Source organism: Aplysia californica, unplaced genomic scaffold (genome assembly GCF_000002075.1).
Source record: "Aplysia californica isolate F4 #8 unplaced genomic scaffold, AplCal3.0 scaffold00509, whole genome shotgun sequence".
Lineage (NCBI taxonomy): Eukaryota > Metazoa > Mollusca > Gastropoda > Aplysiida > Aplysiidae > Aplysia > Aplysia californica.
Window position 1 is genome coordinate 369,852 of NW_004797779.1, and position 15,794 is coordinate 385,645.

The 15,794-nt window shown below is 41.4% G+C and overlaps 1 protein-coding gene across 2 annotated transcripts in view; it reads right to left on the minus strand.

Moving 5' to 3' along the window:
* Window positions 1-1,000: 1,000 nt before the first annotated feature.
* LOC101859191 (serine-rich adhesin for platelets) overlaps window positions 1,001-15,794 on the minus strand; it is a 45,134-nt gene continuing 30,340 nt past the window's right edge. For both annotated transcript variants that reach the window (XM_005106055.3, XM_005106054.3), the window contains 7 exons: window positions 13,665-13,781; window positions 12,921-13,027; window positions 12,267-12,394; window positions 11,291-11,429; window positions 8,547-8,615; window positions 6,478-6,663; window positions 1,001-5,030 (listed from right to left, as the gene is read on the minus strand). In XM_005106055.3, coding sequence (XP_005106112.1) covers window positions 2,339-5,030; window positions 6,478-6,663; window positions 8,547-8,615; window positions 11,291-11,429; window positions 12,267-12,394; window positions 12,921-13,027; window positions 13,665-13,781 — 3,438 coding nt within the window. In that variant the 3' untranslated portion in view covers window positions 1,001-2,338. The remainder of the gene's footprint in view (window positions 5,031-6,477; window positions 6,664-8,546; window positions 8,616-11,290; window positions 11,430-12,266; window positions 12,395-12,920; window positions 13,028-13,664; window positions 13,782-15,794) is intronic.

Genomic DNA, 15,794 nt, shown 5'->3' on the forward strand with positions numbered 1-15,794 from the left:
CTCTCAGATGACTATTTTGTCCATTTTTGGATTGAAATAAAGAGCTAGAGGTGCTGTTGACCTTTAGTGGTTCCACCGTGCCAAAGCCACTTGGCATATTAGTCTCGCTAGCCAAGAATTGTTTGGTGTTTTCTTGACGTGTCAGCACAGACTTGTCCCTGTGTATTTCCCTTCCTTCATTTACAAAACTGGTTGCGGTTGCCCTCACTTCTTGGGTGGGATGGCTAGTCACGTTAACCCAGTTGTCCTCCTCAGTCTGAAGGGGAATTTTCTTCAAAACAGAAGCAAGTTCTTGATCTGACAATATTCTTGTATTCCCAAAGCCTTGAGGCTCCATTTCCTTGCAAATGGTAGAAGATGGAAACTGTGGAGGCTCCATGTGTTTACCCATGGTAGAAGATGGAAACTGCGGGTAGAACTTTGATTCCTCAGCTCTACTACCTCCAGAAAGTTTTAATTTTTCTAATAGCAGCTGCAATTCAGACACAGAAAGTATTTTCAATGAATTTCCTTCGTTTGATGGCAATGTTCTGTTGTCAGCTTTGATTGTGTCTTTTTGCCCCAACCCCCTCACCTCCTTTGCCCCCTCCTCTGGGCTCCTAACACTTTCTGCAGCCTTTCTACTGCTACTTCTTGGCCCCATCTTACTGCTGTCTTTCAGCCACAACCCTGATCTTCTGGTAGGAAAGATCTACACCTAGCCTTCTCGGACAAGGGCGGAAAATCTCGGAGAGCATGTGTGCAAGTAGCGCACATTAAAAATCCCTTGGTGATCTAAAATCGATAAGATTATTCTTCGGCTGCCATCCAGGCAAAAGTCAACATTTCCGACCAACTGAAAAAGTTTCAGTTTAATGCGTCCTGCGCACTCATATGACCTTATGGAGTTGCGAGCGCTGTAAAACACTTACAAAAACCCCCCCATTATCTCAGTCTTGAAGTAACACAAAATATTACAACAATAAATAATTCTTTGAAACAACACAAAAATTAGAACGAATAGTTTCTAAGCAATCTCCACTGCATTTCGTTTTATTCAACAAGTGACATGATATAATTAAGGCAATCTTAAGTTATTGATGGGGCAAAAAAAGGAACAAAAGAAACAGCCCAACCAACAGTATTTTTTACCACTCCAGAGTGAGGGCTCATTAGTGAAAAGAAATGTAAGATAAAAAAATCAAGTAGTCACTTCTCAGCAAATCATGTACAGTAACATGTAATATCTCATACAGACTGGGCTTTGGCTTCACATTCAATGACTAGAGTAGATCATGCAGGTAAAAGAAGGGTACAAAATGAAAAAGAGAAATGCAAAGCGTTCCGCTGAAAGGCATACTCAACAAAATTTAGGAAATAAACAAGGCCGATAAATTGTAACATACCGTAAAAAGTACAAAGACGGCATGAAGGGATCAACACGGCAAAATGCAGCAGTGAGAAGTCCCCCATACTCCTCACAACTCAAAATTCAAATCCAAAAATGACAAAAACATTGAAGTTGAAGGTACTTAGAAGAACAAAATCCCTCAAAATTCATAGTACCTATTGGAAATATTTCAATCACTAAAGGTTTTGATCACAATATATGTTTTGTTATGTTCATGTTGCCAATTTTCAGGTAGGCCTACAGGTGAAGCTTTTTTTTGCAATCTCATGATTTTCCCCCCAATAAGAATAGTATAAACTTAACTAACCAAGAAATGACATGAAAACATCAAAAAGAAATCAGAGTTAATTATGGAATCTGTAATACAGGGTTCCTACTCGCAAGAAATGGCAACTAAGAAGGAATGTTGTATCAGACAACAATGATTCCAACAGCAGATAAACAAACAGTAGCAAACAGAACAGTCTCTTAAAAAAAAAAAATGTTATGTTCATGCCCCCATCAACACTATTTAGATCATTCAGGAGGCGGGATTCTGACACTGCCTGCCAAGATTAACTCGGACTGAGAGGGATACAATACAACATCCCAGCATAAAGGTTGAGATACTCGATAAAAATCCTCCCCATTCAGGAATCGAACTCTGGTCTCCTGTGTGTGACAGCAAAGATGCCGGTAACCAGCTGTCAACAAGTCATACGTTAAAACTGTCACTCAGGACAAGCATATTACATGTATCCATGATATCACTATCGAAGACTGGCCAAGTCTGAGATACCCCCCGTCCCCCAAGTCTTGAAAAGACATAGTTTTAGTTCTTAACATTACGAAAAATGTGTTTATCAAAAGAAATTTTTCAAAACTCATTATGGCACATTCTCAGAGGCTGCTTCATGACCTCTGATAGGAAAGTCAGTGGTAGGGCGTACTGTGAGTGAAAGGAATGGTTTAAGATTTTTTCTGGAATGAATTTGGTAGCATTGGGAACTGTCTTATTGTATCCAACATTGGTCTTCGAGTCACTGTGGGTGGTGAATGAGTCCTGGACACAACTGTGCTTGGCTTGGTGTCCTCTACACCTGACTTTTGCCTCAGTCCAGAGATAGCTGCTTTTATCAAAGCCGATGGGATGTCACTACTGTCAGGTTTTGAACGTCTATCTGCCCGTTTCCTTTGTTCTTGAGGAAAATCTGCACCATGGCTGCTTACTATCGTTTTGAAATCCCCAGGCACTGTAGATTCACAATCAGGCTTAGACTTCGCTCTCCCTCGACCACGTCCTCTACCAATACCAACTCGATTAGAGACAGTGGTGAGGGCCTCTGGGTTGCTTTCACTTCGTGAAACATTTTCGGCATGATGCAAAAGCTCAGTCTTTTGAAAAGTTGGAAAACTTAATCCAGAGGAAACTAGGGGAGGCAAATTTGTGGAGTGTCCATTACTGTTCCATGATGAAACGTTTGCCATCTGATTGATATTTTTATTTGTCAGTCTTGCACAGAAACCGGTAGCCCGTGGCAACCTGAGAGGTTCAAACTTTGACTTTTTCACATGAAGAGGTGCATTCTTTGATCCTTGAAACCTAAAACATTCAGGTGTGTTCTTTGGTTTTGTCTCCATTTCAGGTAATTCACCTGTTGTAAACTCTCTCAGATGACTATTTTGTCCATTTTTGGATTGAAATAAAGAGCTAGAGGTGCTGTTGACCGTTAATGGTTCCACCGTACCAAAGCCAGTTGGCATATTAGTCTCGCTAGCCATGAATTGTTTGGTGTTTTCTTGACGTGTCAGCACAGACTTGTCCCTGTGTATTTCCCTTCCTTCATTTACAAAACTGGTTGCGGTTGCCCTCACTTCTTGGGTGGGATGGCTAGTCCCGTTAACCCAGTTTTCCTCCTCAGTCTGAAGGGGAATTTTCTTCAAAACAGAAGCAAGTTCTTGTTCTGACAATATTCTTGTATTCCCAAAGCCTGGAGGCTCCATTTCCTTACAAATGGTAGAAGATGGAAACTGTGGAGGCTCCATTTGTTTACCCATGGTAGAAGATGGAAACTGTGGGTACAGCTTTGATTCCTCTGCTCTACTACCTCCAGAAAGTTTTAATTTTTCTAGTAGCAGCTGTAATTCAGACTCAGAAAGTATTTTCAATGAATTTCCTTCGTTTGATGGCACAGCCTCTTGGAGTTTGGGTGTCTCTGGGTATTTGAAAGCTGATGGCCCTAGGTTGACTTGCTGTAATAAGGAAGACAGCTGTCCATCAGAAGCACTGTGTACATTTTTAACACCATGTGGCGCAATTTTGTAATTTGAGCTTAAATTTCCTATTGGTTGTAATGTTGTAGAGGAAAGGAAATTTTCACCCAGTGATCTTATGTTAGCACTGTTGTTTATTCCTTTTTCACAAGTGACCATATTGCTGCTACAGTTAAACCTTCTCCTTGCTTGTAATGAATCAGTAGCAACGACTTCTGCTTTCAAAGGTACAGTGTTACCATTAAAGTAAATTCCCCTTGCCGGAGCTGCCGTATAGCTGTCACAGATGGTGCTGGCTGCCCCAGTTCCCTGTGATGTTACTCTGCTGCGGACACCATCTGAGCTGACTTTTGCTCCTCCATGGGTCAATTTACTTGTGCTTATGCTTGCACGCACATCCACTGAGACTTCAGTTTTTTCACCTTCTAGAAATTTATGCCCTACATTTCTTATATCAACAGAGACAGCTTCATCAGCCAAGTCTTCATAGCCTGGGGGCGGTAAAGCGAACTCCCTCCTGCAGACCTCTTTTCTGGTGTTTTCTGCTTTTCTTCTTGTATTTTTCGAGCCATTCACATCCCAAATAGAAGTACAAAAATCATTTGAATCTTTGGTGTCAATATTTGCATTCTGCATACTGCAAGTCTTGTTCCTTCGATTCATCGAGACCTCATTACCAGCTGATTTGCTTCTACTAGATGCGCACTTGCCAACCTCACCGTTCTCTTTTCTTGTACTTTGGGCTCTCTGTACTTGACCTGTCGTGTCGGAGATCACATGAACAGGGGTGCTTCCACGCTGCTGCTTGCCCTGCAGTGGAGTGGAGGAGCTTATATCCTCAGCCATAAAACTTCCACTTGGTTCTTTGACATCCTCCGAGTCCGTCCACCGGTCCTCCCAATGATCAGGAACAACGTCTTTCTCTAAAGATGTGTCACAGTCTGACGTGCTGCTCTGTGCAGATTTCAAAACTCTAGACTTTTTTCCATTGTCAGCATACTTAGGAAGTGACTTCATCCTCCCAGATGGTGTTGACGTATCCAGGAGCTTTGAATGTTCAACTTGCTGTGATGACAGACTGGGCCTCATCAAATTTACATTGCGTTTCCTCAGTTTATCTCTGCCGACACTAATGTTACCACTGGATGTTTCACTACAGGGTCTGGATTTCTCAGTGTCTTTTGTCCCCTGGTGGTTTGACTGACCATTTTGTTGATTCTCTTTCCCTTCTTTATCTCGAACATTGTCTGTAAAAGATTGTCCAAACACAAACACATCTTGACTTGAACTTTGCTCATTAGCCATATAGGGGCCATCACTTCTGAAGACATCACACTGGTTCTTTCTGGACATACACTGACCTCTACCGGAAGAATGTGTTGAACTCCTGTAGAAAGGGAGGGGAAAAACAAGTATAGTAATACAGTTTGATAAAAACTCTAATGGATAATGTAATACGTTTTTTTCCTGCATCCTATCAAAACAAACCACACATCATGCACAGAGTGTATCATCATGTCCCTGGACAGTTTTCTTCCAGCTTTTAACATGAAGGCAAGGCTATTCCTCAGGTCAGGGTCGATCTCAGGTTAATGTGGGCACAGTATGTGGATACCTAAAGACTTATATCACCCCTAACCTCAGGGTAGGTGGAAATGAAAATCTGGTCTTCTTACACAAGAATAAAAACCTTGAGAATTGTGTCCTTGGAAAAGCTGAGCAGAAATGTTGTCCTCATCCAATTTGGAAGAAACTTCAGGCAGTACTATGAATGTCAAATCAAGCTAAAAGCTAGCTACAACTTCCCTTCTACACTGCAATCTGCAGTAAAATAATATTTTCTAATCATGATAGCACCTGATTACCAAAACTACCTGGATACCTTGAGGTGTCATATCTGATTCAGAGGTTGACATGTAATGACCCTTCCTCTTTCATGGTTGCGAACCGTCATTGCTCGAGACCAGTCCATATCCTTATGTTGTTCATCCATGTTATTCTTTGCCTTCCTCTGGCTCTCCTGCCCCACATCTTTCCTTCAAGCACCTCTATAACAATGGTCTCGCGTCCTTTTAAGTGGTCACAGTATTGTATTTTTTTACATTTTATTTTGTACAGCAGGGTTTGTCTTGTGTGTAGAATCTGACGCACCTCATTGTTTGTCTTTTTTTATTTTCCCAACTTATTCTGGCCATTTAACGGTAGCACCACATCATTACAGTTCTTTGGGTAACACATGGTAAGTTCCCTACCTTTTCAACCGTTGCCGGCTACAATAATCTTTTGGGTCTTGACGTGCCTTTGTGAGCCACACACCTTACTATCGTGCCTCGAGACAATTCAAATATCTTGTGATACCCATCTCTGCTCCCTACAACATTGTAGACTTCGCTGCTAAGGTAGACCATTCCCATCACCCACAGCTGGTGTATACATTTTTTCAGACCCCTCCCTCGGCGACCTGGCCAGCTTGGAAGAACCTGCCAGGGACCGAAGTCACCGCTGGTATAACTCCCGGGACCCTAAGGACTGGCAAGCTTCCCCGCCAAAGCAAGGCATGTATACAAGGGAAGCAAAACTAAAGTATACTTAAAATCAATTGATATGCAACCACATTTGCCATGTGTAAAAAGATAAAGCTGGAAAAAGTTTGTGACAAAAATATAAGAGTTGAAACTTTTCTCCCCCCTTCCCCTCAGGACAAAAGGGTAAATCTGTGTACCCATCACTGAACTACCATAAGAACCACCATTTGTGCAAGAAGAACAAGAAGAAGGGAAGGAAGAAAAGTAGGAGAAATTAAATATCTAATAAAGAAGTACAGTTCCACTTACCTAGATCTTGTTTGCTGATGAGAAGCAGGTAGGAAGTCCATGACCGGGCTGGCAGGTGGGGGTCTTACAAACACTGGGTAACCACTAGGAGGCCGTACAGGAAGAGAAAGGAGGGGCTTGGGCGCAGGCAGCGGGACACCTGTCGTGGCAGACACACCACCTAAACTGGCTCTTGAGTGACAACCTCTGAAAATGTATATGGTGAAAATGAAGAATAAGCAAGACTGACAAATACACACATATGCCCAGTCGAAACGAGGGAAACTTTTTGCCAGAGATGTGGGTGTTGTTAAAGTACAGTCGAACCTGCCAGGACGGCCACCTGTAAAGAAGGCCACTTTCCATCCCCCCCTTGTGTTTTGCTATATAATTCAGGGATGCCAAATGATTTTTGAAAAAAACCCTGAAAAAGAGCGGAGCATCACATCTCACCTAAACCGAACCTTGTAAGCTTTTAAATGAGCAAACAAAAACATTTCTCTCTTATCTCTCCCCTTTTCTTTGCAATTCCAACGGATGAAAAAACCCAGAAAATCGGACATTTGGCATCCCTGATAATTTAACTGAGTAAGATGGGCACCTGTCCAAAGCAGCTGCGGCCAGCCTATTATCACGACGATCAGCCGAAATTACCTGACTGAGACGGCTACCCGAACCCCACATTACCTAATACTTTGCCATAAATTACGTTTTCGCACCTTACGCTGTGGGCAAGCCATCACCTGTCGCTATTGTTAGTCCCGCCAATGAATGAATCGATCATGCTGCATAGGTCCCTCCCACAGTCGACCAATCGGTTACAATACATTTTCAGCTGCTGGTAATGGAAGCATGTGATTCCTATAACTTATGAGCCCCACCCACAACTCATACACAAATCGTCAATGAGGTGACCGGTCAGTTTACCCAGTGCGTAACAATCGATGTCAACACGAACTTGCGAAACAAGGGTCGCTCGTTCTCCGAGATTGAGCCTATAACAATCACTAAATGCTTCAACAGGGCCGGATTCAGGCAACTCACCCAGGAGGAGAATGATGCTACCGCGGTAAAAGTACCAGAGAGGTTTGACAACTGAGCAATGCCCTTATCGGAGTGCTGTTTTCAAGACTTCCAGAAATTGATCAAGACCTTGACACATGTGACAACAACCTAGTAGACTGGGATCGTCTGGCAACAGAATTGCTCAAAGATTTAGAAGCTGACGACAATGCTGATGAAAAAGAAGATGAAGATGAAGCTGATTCTACAGAAAATACAGTATCAATACAACAAGCATTTTCTGCTTTAAGCACACTTTGTCTTTACCTGCAACAGAAATGTCTACTACCATCACAGCAGCCCTTGACAGCCATCGAAGATGTGATGGTGATGAGCAGATTGACAGCTAAACAGACAAGAATCTCAAACTTCTTTTTAAAACAGTAGAGGGGACATCTATGAGGTCAGGAGATAGCTGGGAGACGCGGGCCCGGGGACTTTCTTGAACTTATCCAGTTCACATCTACTACCGAGTCACACCTAGTTGTGACCCCCCCCCCCCCCCCCCCCCCCCCCATCAAAATAAAAGAAAAAAACCCCATTACATTTAATCGGCTTTACGTCAGTACAAGCCTGCTACCACCTTCGGTTGGGAATGGTTCGTTTCCTTTATTTTCATCAGTCCTGCCTAAGACGGCCACCTGTCTTATACGGCCACTTTTCTCCTTGACAATGGGTGGCCGTCTTACACAGATTTGACTGTATACTAATTTAGATTATTCTAAGACATCACCTTAACTTAAATCCTTTTTCTAGGCTTTCCACTTTCATATCATGGAATGTTAAACTTCAAAGAACAATAACATGCTACGATTTGCGGACTGTTTTAAACACAAAACCGACACTCATCTAAATATCCGATCATTTTCCAAGACGGAGCACTTCGCTCTGCTGCATGAAACATCAAAGGAAAGAAGATACTGTCTATATTATTCCACAATTAGAGGGATTGAACGTTCTGCTGATGTGCACTGAGTCTATTTATCACCTATTTATTTACAGGAATTATATCAGTTGGAGACACTAACCTTTTCGAACTCCTTTGACTTTTATCGTCATTCATCATCACATCTTGGCTTTCTGCTAAAGTGTTGGTCCTAATTTATTTATTTTTTTTTAAAAGAAAAGAAAAGTAGAGATATAGTCTAGCATGCACAAAGCAAACACACACATTGCAAAACATGTACAATAAAGCCAACAGAATTTTTGGGTCCCACAATTTTTCTAATCCATGTATATTCTTCCTAATTAAAAACGCACATAGCGTAGCGACATTCGTACGTATTGAAAAGACTTCAGCACCCAGTCAGTTTCTGTAGCAGGGCCACCAACCTCAAATTTTCAATCTCACGACGATTCAGAGTCACCTTCAGGTATTTTGGCCAAAAATCCGGTAGTATAAAGACAAAACAGAAAAAAATTAACAATTTATGGACTTATTCAAGGCACTTATGAATCAGTATTGAATTTGGATTTTAGCACAGGGTGACTGCCAAACTGATTTCAAAATCGATAGCCTGTACCGATGAAGACTTTTTAAAATAAAACATAACATTTGCTAAACAATGACATGCAGACAGGGCACTGATAAGTTCTGTGTGACTAAAGTATGCCAGAGAATTTTAACTCGTCTTACGTAACCATATTTTAAAAAAATGAACCTGATTTGATCCTGTAGAAAGGCCCCAAAAATCAGCTGTCAAAACCCAGTCTTGGTTTCAGTATTCATGGATTTTAAAAAGTATGCAAGACAAAACTTATCATCATCATCATCCAGTGTCAGATCTGCGACAGACATCGGCGATCATGGGTTTCCATTCATTCATTAGACGGTCCTCAAGGCAGAGCAAAAAGTGACAGTGGAAGAGAGCATGTACTGAGCGCTAGAGTTGAGACGACTATGCGAGCATGGAACAAAGTGACGTTGAAAATCTGGCAATCACTGTATCATGTTTTGAATATTGCATTGATTTTAAAAAAGGCTAAAGCACAGATCGAGTTTTAACCACCCATCATACAGTGACAAACTATTATGATGTAGCTAAGGTATCCAACATAGGTCCCCTATGCAGCACAACGTATTAATCAGAAATTGATTTTAAGATTTTATCCTCTGGTGTTGTGGCATTTTTCCTTTAAAAAAAATAAATCTTAGTGCTCATAGTAAATTCATTAGTTTAGGCACCTTTTATCGGTTAGGCGGAAAAACAGGTCCAAAATCAGTAGATTTAGAAAGCCCAGCTATAGTAAGATTAATTTTAACAACTCCAGTAAGGCATACGCAAAAGAAAGGTTATAACGATTTTAAAATCTTAATTAATCTTAAAACTATTGAAAAAATAGTAAAGAAGTTTTTAATCAAAGAAAAATGCAGTTGAACCTGCCATGACGGCCATCTGTACAAACTGCCACTTTCCATTCCCCCCCCTTGCATTTTTTCTACATAACTGTGTAAAACGGGCACCTGTCCAACGCGGCCACGGCCACCCTATTTTTATCAACCCACGGTCAAATTTACCTGCCTCAGGCGGCCAGGCGTGGTCACTCATTGCCCGACGTTTTGTCAAAAATTTTGAATCGGCCCCTCACGCTGAGGACGGGCCATCATAATCCATTCCCCTGTCGTTATTGTTAGTCCCTACAATGAATGTTTGTTTTTTGTTTTAGTAGAGGTTTTACGGCGCTCGCAACTGCATAGGGTCATATGAGCACCAAGGGGTGGATGTCAAAAGAGAAGTCCTCACAGGGAATCAGACTTACTCTGTTCACCTCTCTAGCTTCAACAGCACAAAGTCTGCTTCGACTATCAAGGCACTCCAGAAATAGCGGGTCACAAGAGTGTGACAAACATATAAAAGAAGTAGAGGAAAAATGACGATAGTAAGGATTAGGAAAGAAAAAGCAGCTGTTTTAGTTCAGGCACAGTTATGAGCATGACATTATTGGATCAGCCCATTTACAATTCTACTGTGCATTAGAACGAGAAATATCCCCCATTTGGGAATGGCCTACAGACACTTCAGTCAGTGGCACCGCCAGGGGGGGGGGGGGGGGGTAATGAATGTTTACCCAAGCTGACCAATGGGTAGGCCTAACAATACATTTTCAACTGCTGATGAGGGCAGCGTGATCCGTCATAACATCTAAGCCTGCCCACAACTCATGTACAAACTGTATGTGACGTGACAGGTCACTGTTTTGTTTACCTAATCTGCAGCAAAGAAAAAATGGACGTTGACGTTAACTTGCAAAAGAAGTGTCACTTGTTCTCCGAGAGGTGGCTCACTTGTTCTCCGAGAGGTGGCGACCGTAAGTTTATTTTACAATGGCACTCGGTTTACATCGTATAACTTGCATCATTTTTCTTTTATTTTTACCTTTGCAGAAAAATTAGCAACAAAAAGAAAGCTAACCAAAAAAACAACAACAACAAACCAACAACACAAAAAACCTTTCTTACACCACCCACCCCCCTTTTTCAAAAGATTAAAAAACAAAACCCTTTTGAATTAACCTTACGGCAGTCTAAAGCCTGAAATCAGCCCTGGTTTGGACCTCGGAAAAGTTTGCTTTCTTCATTTTGATCAGTCCTGCCTAAGTTGGCCACCTGTGTTATACGGCCGCTTTTCTCTTTGACAATAGGTGACCGTTTTATTTAAGTTTGACTGCAGTTGTTTTGCATCATAGATTCTCTGAGTAAAACAAGTCTAAAATCCTGATTCAGCATAACAACAATTTAGACAAATAGAAAAGTGAAGGGATCAGAACAGACCTTTTAGCGATGCCATCAGCTCTACATTTTTTGCTCAGCTCCTGGGCTCGTCTGAACATAAAGTCTTCTTCTTCCTTTGACCCAGGTACAAGATTTGTCCTGTCTGGCGTAAGAAAAGAATCGCCCTTTGTCCTCCATGCTGAGAAACAGAAAGGAAAGCAGTAGTGCTTACTTATTAGTTTGAGAAGAGATACACACTGACACAATACTGGTTTAATTGATGGTTTCAGAAGACATTTTCATACTTATCAACGCTTGCGGGAAAAAAGTAAGAAGCACATTGAAGTCTGCTGAAACCGAACACGCTTAATCTACAAACAGCAGTAAACCAATGTTGTTGTTGTCTTTGATCCAGCAACAGCTGTGCCCTCACCCTTCTGTTCCATGGTAAGTGGCAAACAAATAGAAAATAAAATCCCCAATTCTTTTGTCTTTGTCTAATTGAACAGCCCCACTAAATCAAAAGCCCGGCTAAACAAAAGAAAATCTGGTGGTACTGCAGATTTCGATTTAGCAGACTCCACTGGCGCTCGCAACTGCATACGGTCATATGAGCGCCGATGTCAACAGAGAAGTCCAAATGGGGAATCGGGCTTACTCTGCTCACCTCTCTGGCCTCAACAGGACAAAGTCGGCGTCGACTATCAAGGCACCCCGGAAATAGCAGTTCATAAGAGAGTGACAAACACACAAAAGAAGAAGAGGAAAAATGACAATAGTAAGGATGAGGAAAGAAAAAGCAGCAGTTCCCCCTATGTCGTTCCGGCACAGTAAGAGCATGACATTGATAAATCAGCCCATTTACGATTCTACTGTGCATAAGAACATGTTAATATCCCCCCTTTGGAAATGGCCTAAAGACACTTCAGTCAGTAGCACTGCCCGGGGGGGGGGATGACCACTTTGTGGAAAAGAGAAATTTTGAGTTGATGGAGGTTCAAAACACAATTGAATCCACACAAAGCTTTGGACGTACCATTCTGAGAAGGAGCAGGAACAAGAGGATGTCTACTTCTTTTCCCTGTTCTTGCTTCTGGTTTGTCCATGCTTCCTATTGCATCCTGGCTTTGTTTGTGCCTTGTGTCGGACTTTCTGCTCTTGGCACTAAAAAAAAAAAAATACAGAGAGAGTGCAGGACTGATTTCTATGCTAATATTGATATTACATATAACCAAAATTTTGTCATACTCAGACCTGCCAACCCCTAACAGAATAAAATAGGATTTTTCATGGAAAAATATCGGAGTCAGGAGAAAAAAATAGGGGCATCTCGGAAGTAAGGAAATCGCCAAACGGGAACGAAAGTAAAAAATACAGGGGAATAAGGATGATCAAACAGGGTAGTTACTTCATTTCATATTGGTGTAGACTGATTCTCCTAAGAAGTAAAATATTATGGATCAAGACTGATCCTTCCTAGGTATGTGGCCATGGCCCTATCAACTTAAAAGAATACTGCACACAAAGTCAAGGCCGTAACAGCTATTTGGTCCTGTGACTGTGAGGAAATTTACAGCATTTCTGAGCTGTGAAATCTTCAATCAGTAGAAAACAAGACAGAGAAACCTTCATCAACCAGATATATATACAACTTCTGTCTAATCATTACTACTCAATACACAAATCTTACTCTGACTTTTGTAAGGCTTCCTCCTCCTCCAAGTTCCTCTGTCTTTCTTTCTCTCTCAGCCTCCTCAGCACACTCTGCTTCCCCTCTGGCCCAGGCAGTTCTTGTTCCTACAGCAATAAATAAGATTTGAGTTTTTGTTCTTGGCATAAAGACTGACCTCAAAAGTAAGCGCTTGGGTAAAACACCTATCAACACTATTAGTTAATTCAAGAGACAGGACCTCCAAATGTTATGTCTGTCTCCGAAAGGACTGAGCCAAAAGGGTTGAGAGCTTTGAAAACTCCACAAAACCACCAGAGTTCAAGAATGCCCATTCTGGGATTTGAAGCAGAGCTATCGGCTTGGTCATCCAGAAGGTACCAACTGAGCAAACAGAGGGCCTACCGATATCAAACGGTGTCAAATTCCTCATCATCATCAAGTGCTAGATTTGCTACAAACATCGGTGATCATGGTTCACCATTCATTCCTTTGCTCAAATGCTCTAAAAAAAAAAAAAATTAGGAAAAATATAAATCTATAGATAGGTTTTACAATCAAAACACAACAATGCTTCAAACATTCATTTCTGGTTGAAATCTCACCCAGAGTCTTATCAAAAAGCAACATGTATTTCAATCAAGAAAAATTAAACTTTTAAGTAAAATGCACAAGAAAACCCTGAAAATCTTAAAATTGGGCGTGAGGAATTATTTGTCAACCCTTCAAAATGCAGGAAGAAAATTGGAGAAAAAAAAATCTTACAGCTGCGCCATCCAGTCGAAACTTTTTCAGATCTTCTTTTTGCTGCTGCATGGCTTCCTCATGGGCTCTTTTACGCTCCTCCTGCACTTGCTGCAGAGTGTGACGCTGAGGTTGTTCCTTAAGATAATACACATATAATAATATAATCCTCTTCATACATCAATAATTGCATACTTTTCTTTCACATTACTAAAAGAAAGCAAAAGTATAATTAAGAAAATTTGGGAATTTTGAACTAAAACAGTACAGAAACAGAACAGAATTTGCATCCACAATCTCATTCCAAACTATAGACCAGTACCATTTTCAAAACCTATATTGGAAAGAATAAAATTGTTTCACAATTACATGACATAGATCTATATTAACTATTTTCAAATGTCCTCAGACCGAAGGGCTAGAACCCATGTATGTATAGTATGGGGTTTTACGGCGCTTGCAACTGCATAAGTTCATATGAGCGTGCGAAACACAAGTTAGTTTTGTTCACAACAGTTTACTGCACAGCTGGCTCGGGTCAGTAGTTAGATCTTAAAATGTAAAAAAATCAGTGTAAATATATATATATATATATTTTCAATCTAGAACAATTTTCCTAGATAACATAAAACATTTTAATAGTTCGATTTCACTTTATAATTTGCCATAAAGGCCTTCATAAAATTCTAAATTCTGATGGGACCAACGACGGAAAAAATGTCTTGCAATTTCTTGCATTTATAATATTTCCTTCAGATCTCTCCAAAGTCCAGACATTCAGATGGCCGCTGGATCGGAAAAGTAAAGTTTCAAGTGTTAAATGTAGCTCATCCCATCCCATGAATCGCTCCCCCAGGGTCTTGAAATCCACAGAGCTTTACACATATCCAGACCTGCCACTCTATGAAACCTCAAAATCAGGATCTCAGGCAGAAAAAGTCGGGATTTTGTGAAAAAAATCGGGATCAACAGCAAATCACCAAGGTGACTGTCAAAGCTGACTTACAATTTTTGCAGGGGTGTCCATAAATTCCTTGGCCTATATGGCCCCTGTGTGTGTGTGTGTGTGTGTGTGTGTGTGTGTGTGTGTGTGTGTGCGTGCGTGCGTGCGTGCGTGCGTGCGAGTTATCATTATTTTTTGTAAATCCTGAAGCATCGCGTCAAGCACTCCTAGTCCAAGTGTCTATACCCCCCACCCCTACCAATAAGCCCCGAAATACATGAACTTAAGTTGACCCCGTCAACGGACGGTCCCCGACACGCAGAACTCACACGGCGATGATAGGTCACGTGATGCGATGCGCGATTGAAACAATTTTACTAAAGGGTCCAACTAACTGCACGTTCACACAAAACACACGGATGAGCGACAGTCGTTCTACTTCTAGAAAAACGACGGCGGCCGACTGACCAAATGTACCAACAAATCTCTTATCCCTCATAATGCGTTCTGACTAAAGCAACGACAATGGCCGTATGTTAGTCTTGTCAGCCCAGTTACATGTAGTTGTGTAAGGGTTAGAAAGACTGTCGCTCGCTCGTCTGAGTGTTTGGGGTGAACGCGCAATTACCAGACCTCGGACAAGGCTTGTTTTGAAAGTAACAGCGGCACTATGAACATTATCAATTATTAAATGTCCCAAATTGTAACAGTTACCAGGCTATCATCGGAGAATTGTGGGTGCGGGAAAAGAGCACACACAACTTGGGGCGAGTCAACTACTAAATGCGGCATCGATATTTCGGGAAATAGTGCTCCGGGTTCCTACTGACAAAAAGTTCAACGGGTGCTTCCCACGATAAAGTAGAAGGCAGAGTAAGTTTTTAGAAAAATCCGGCACAACAGCGGACTGGGACAAAAAATCGGGATACACGCGATCGAAATCGGGAAAATCGGGATGCTTGAGATTTGGGGCAAAAAATCGGGATATCCCGACTAAATCGGGATGAGTGGCAGGTGTGCATATCTAATTTCCGATTTTGCTCTAAATTTGAAAATGAGCTGTAATATTCTTGATAGGCTACTTTGATCACATCTGAAGCAGTATTCATGTACAAACTGTTATTTGTGAATCATAGAGTTGGAGTCTGAATTGAATCAGTTTCGGGAGAAAAAAAAAAAGTTTAACCTAATAATACACACTGGTGTCT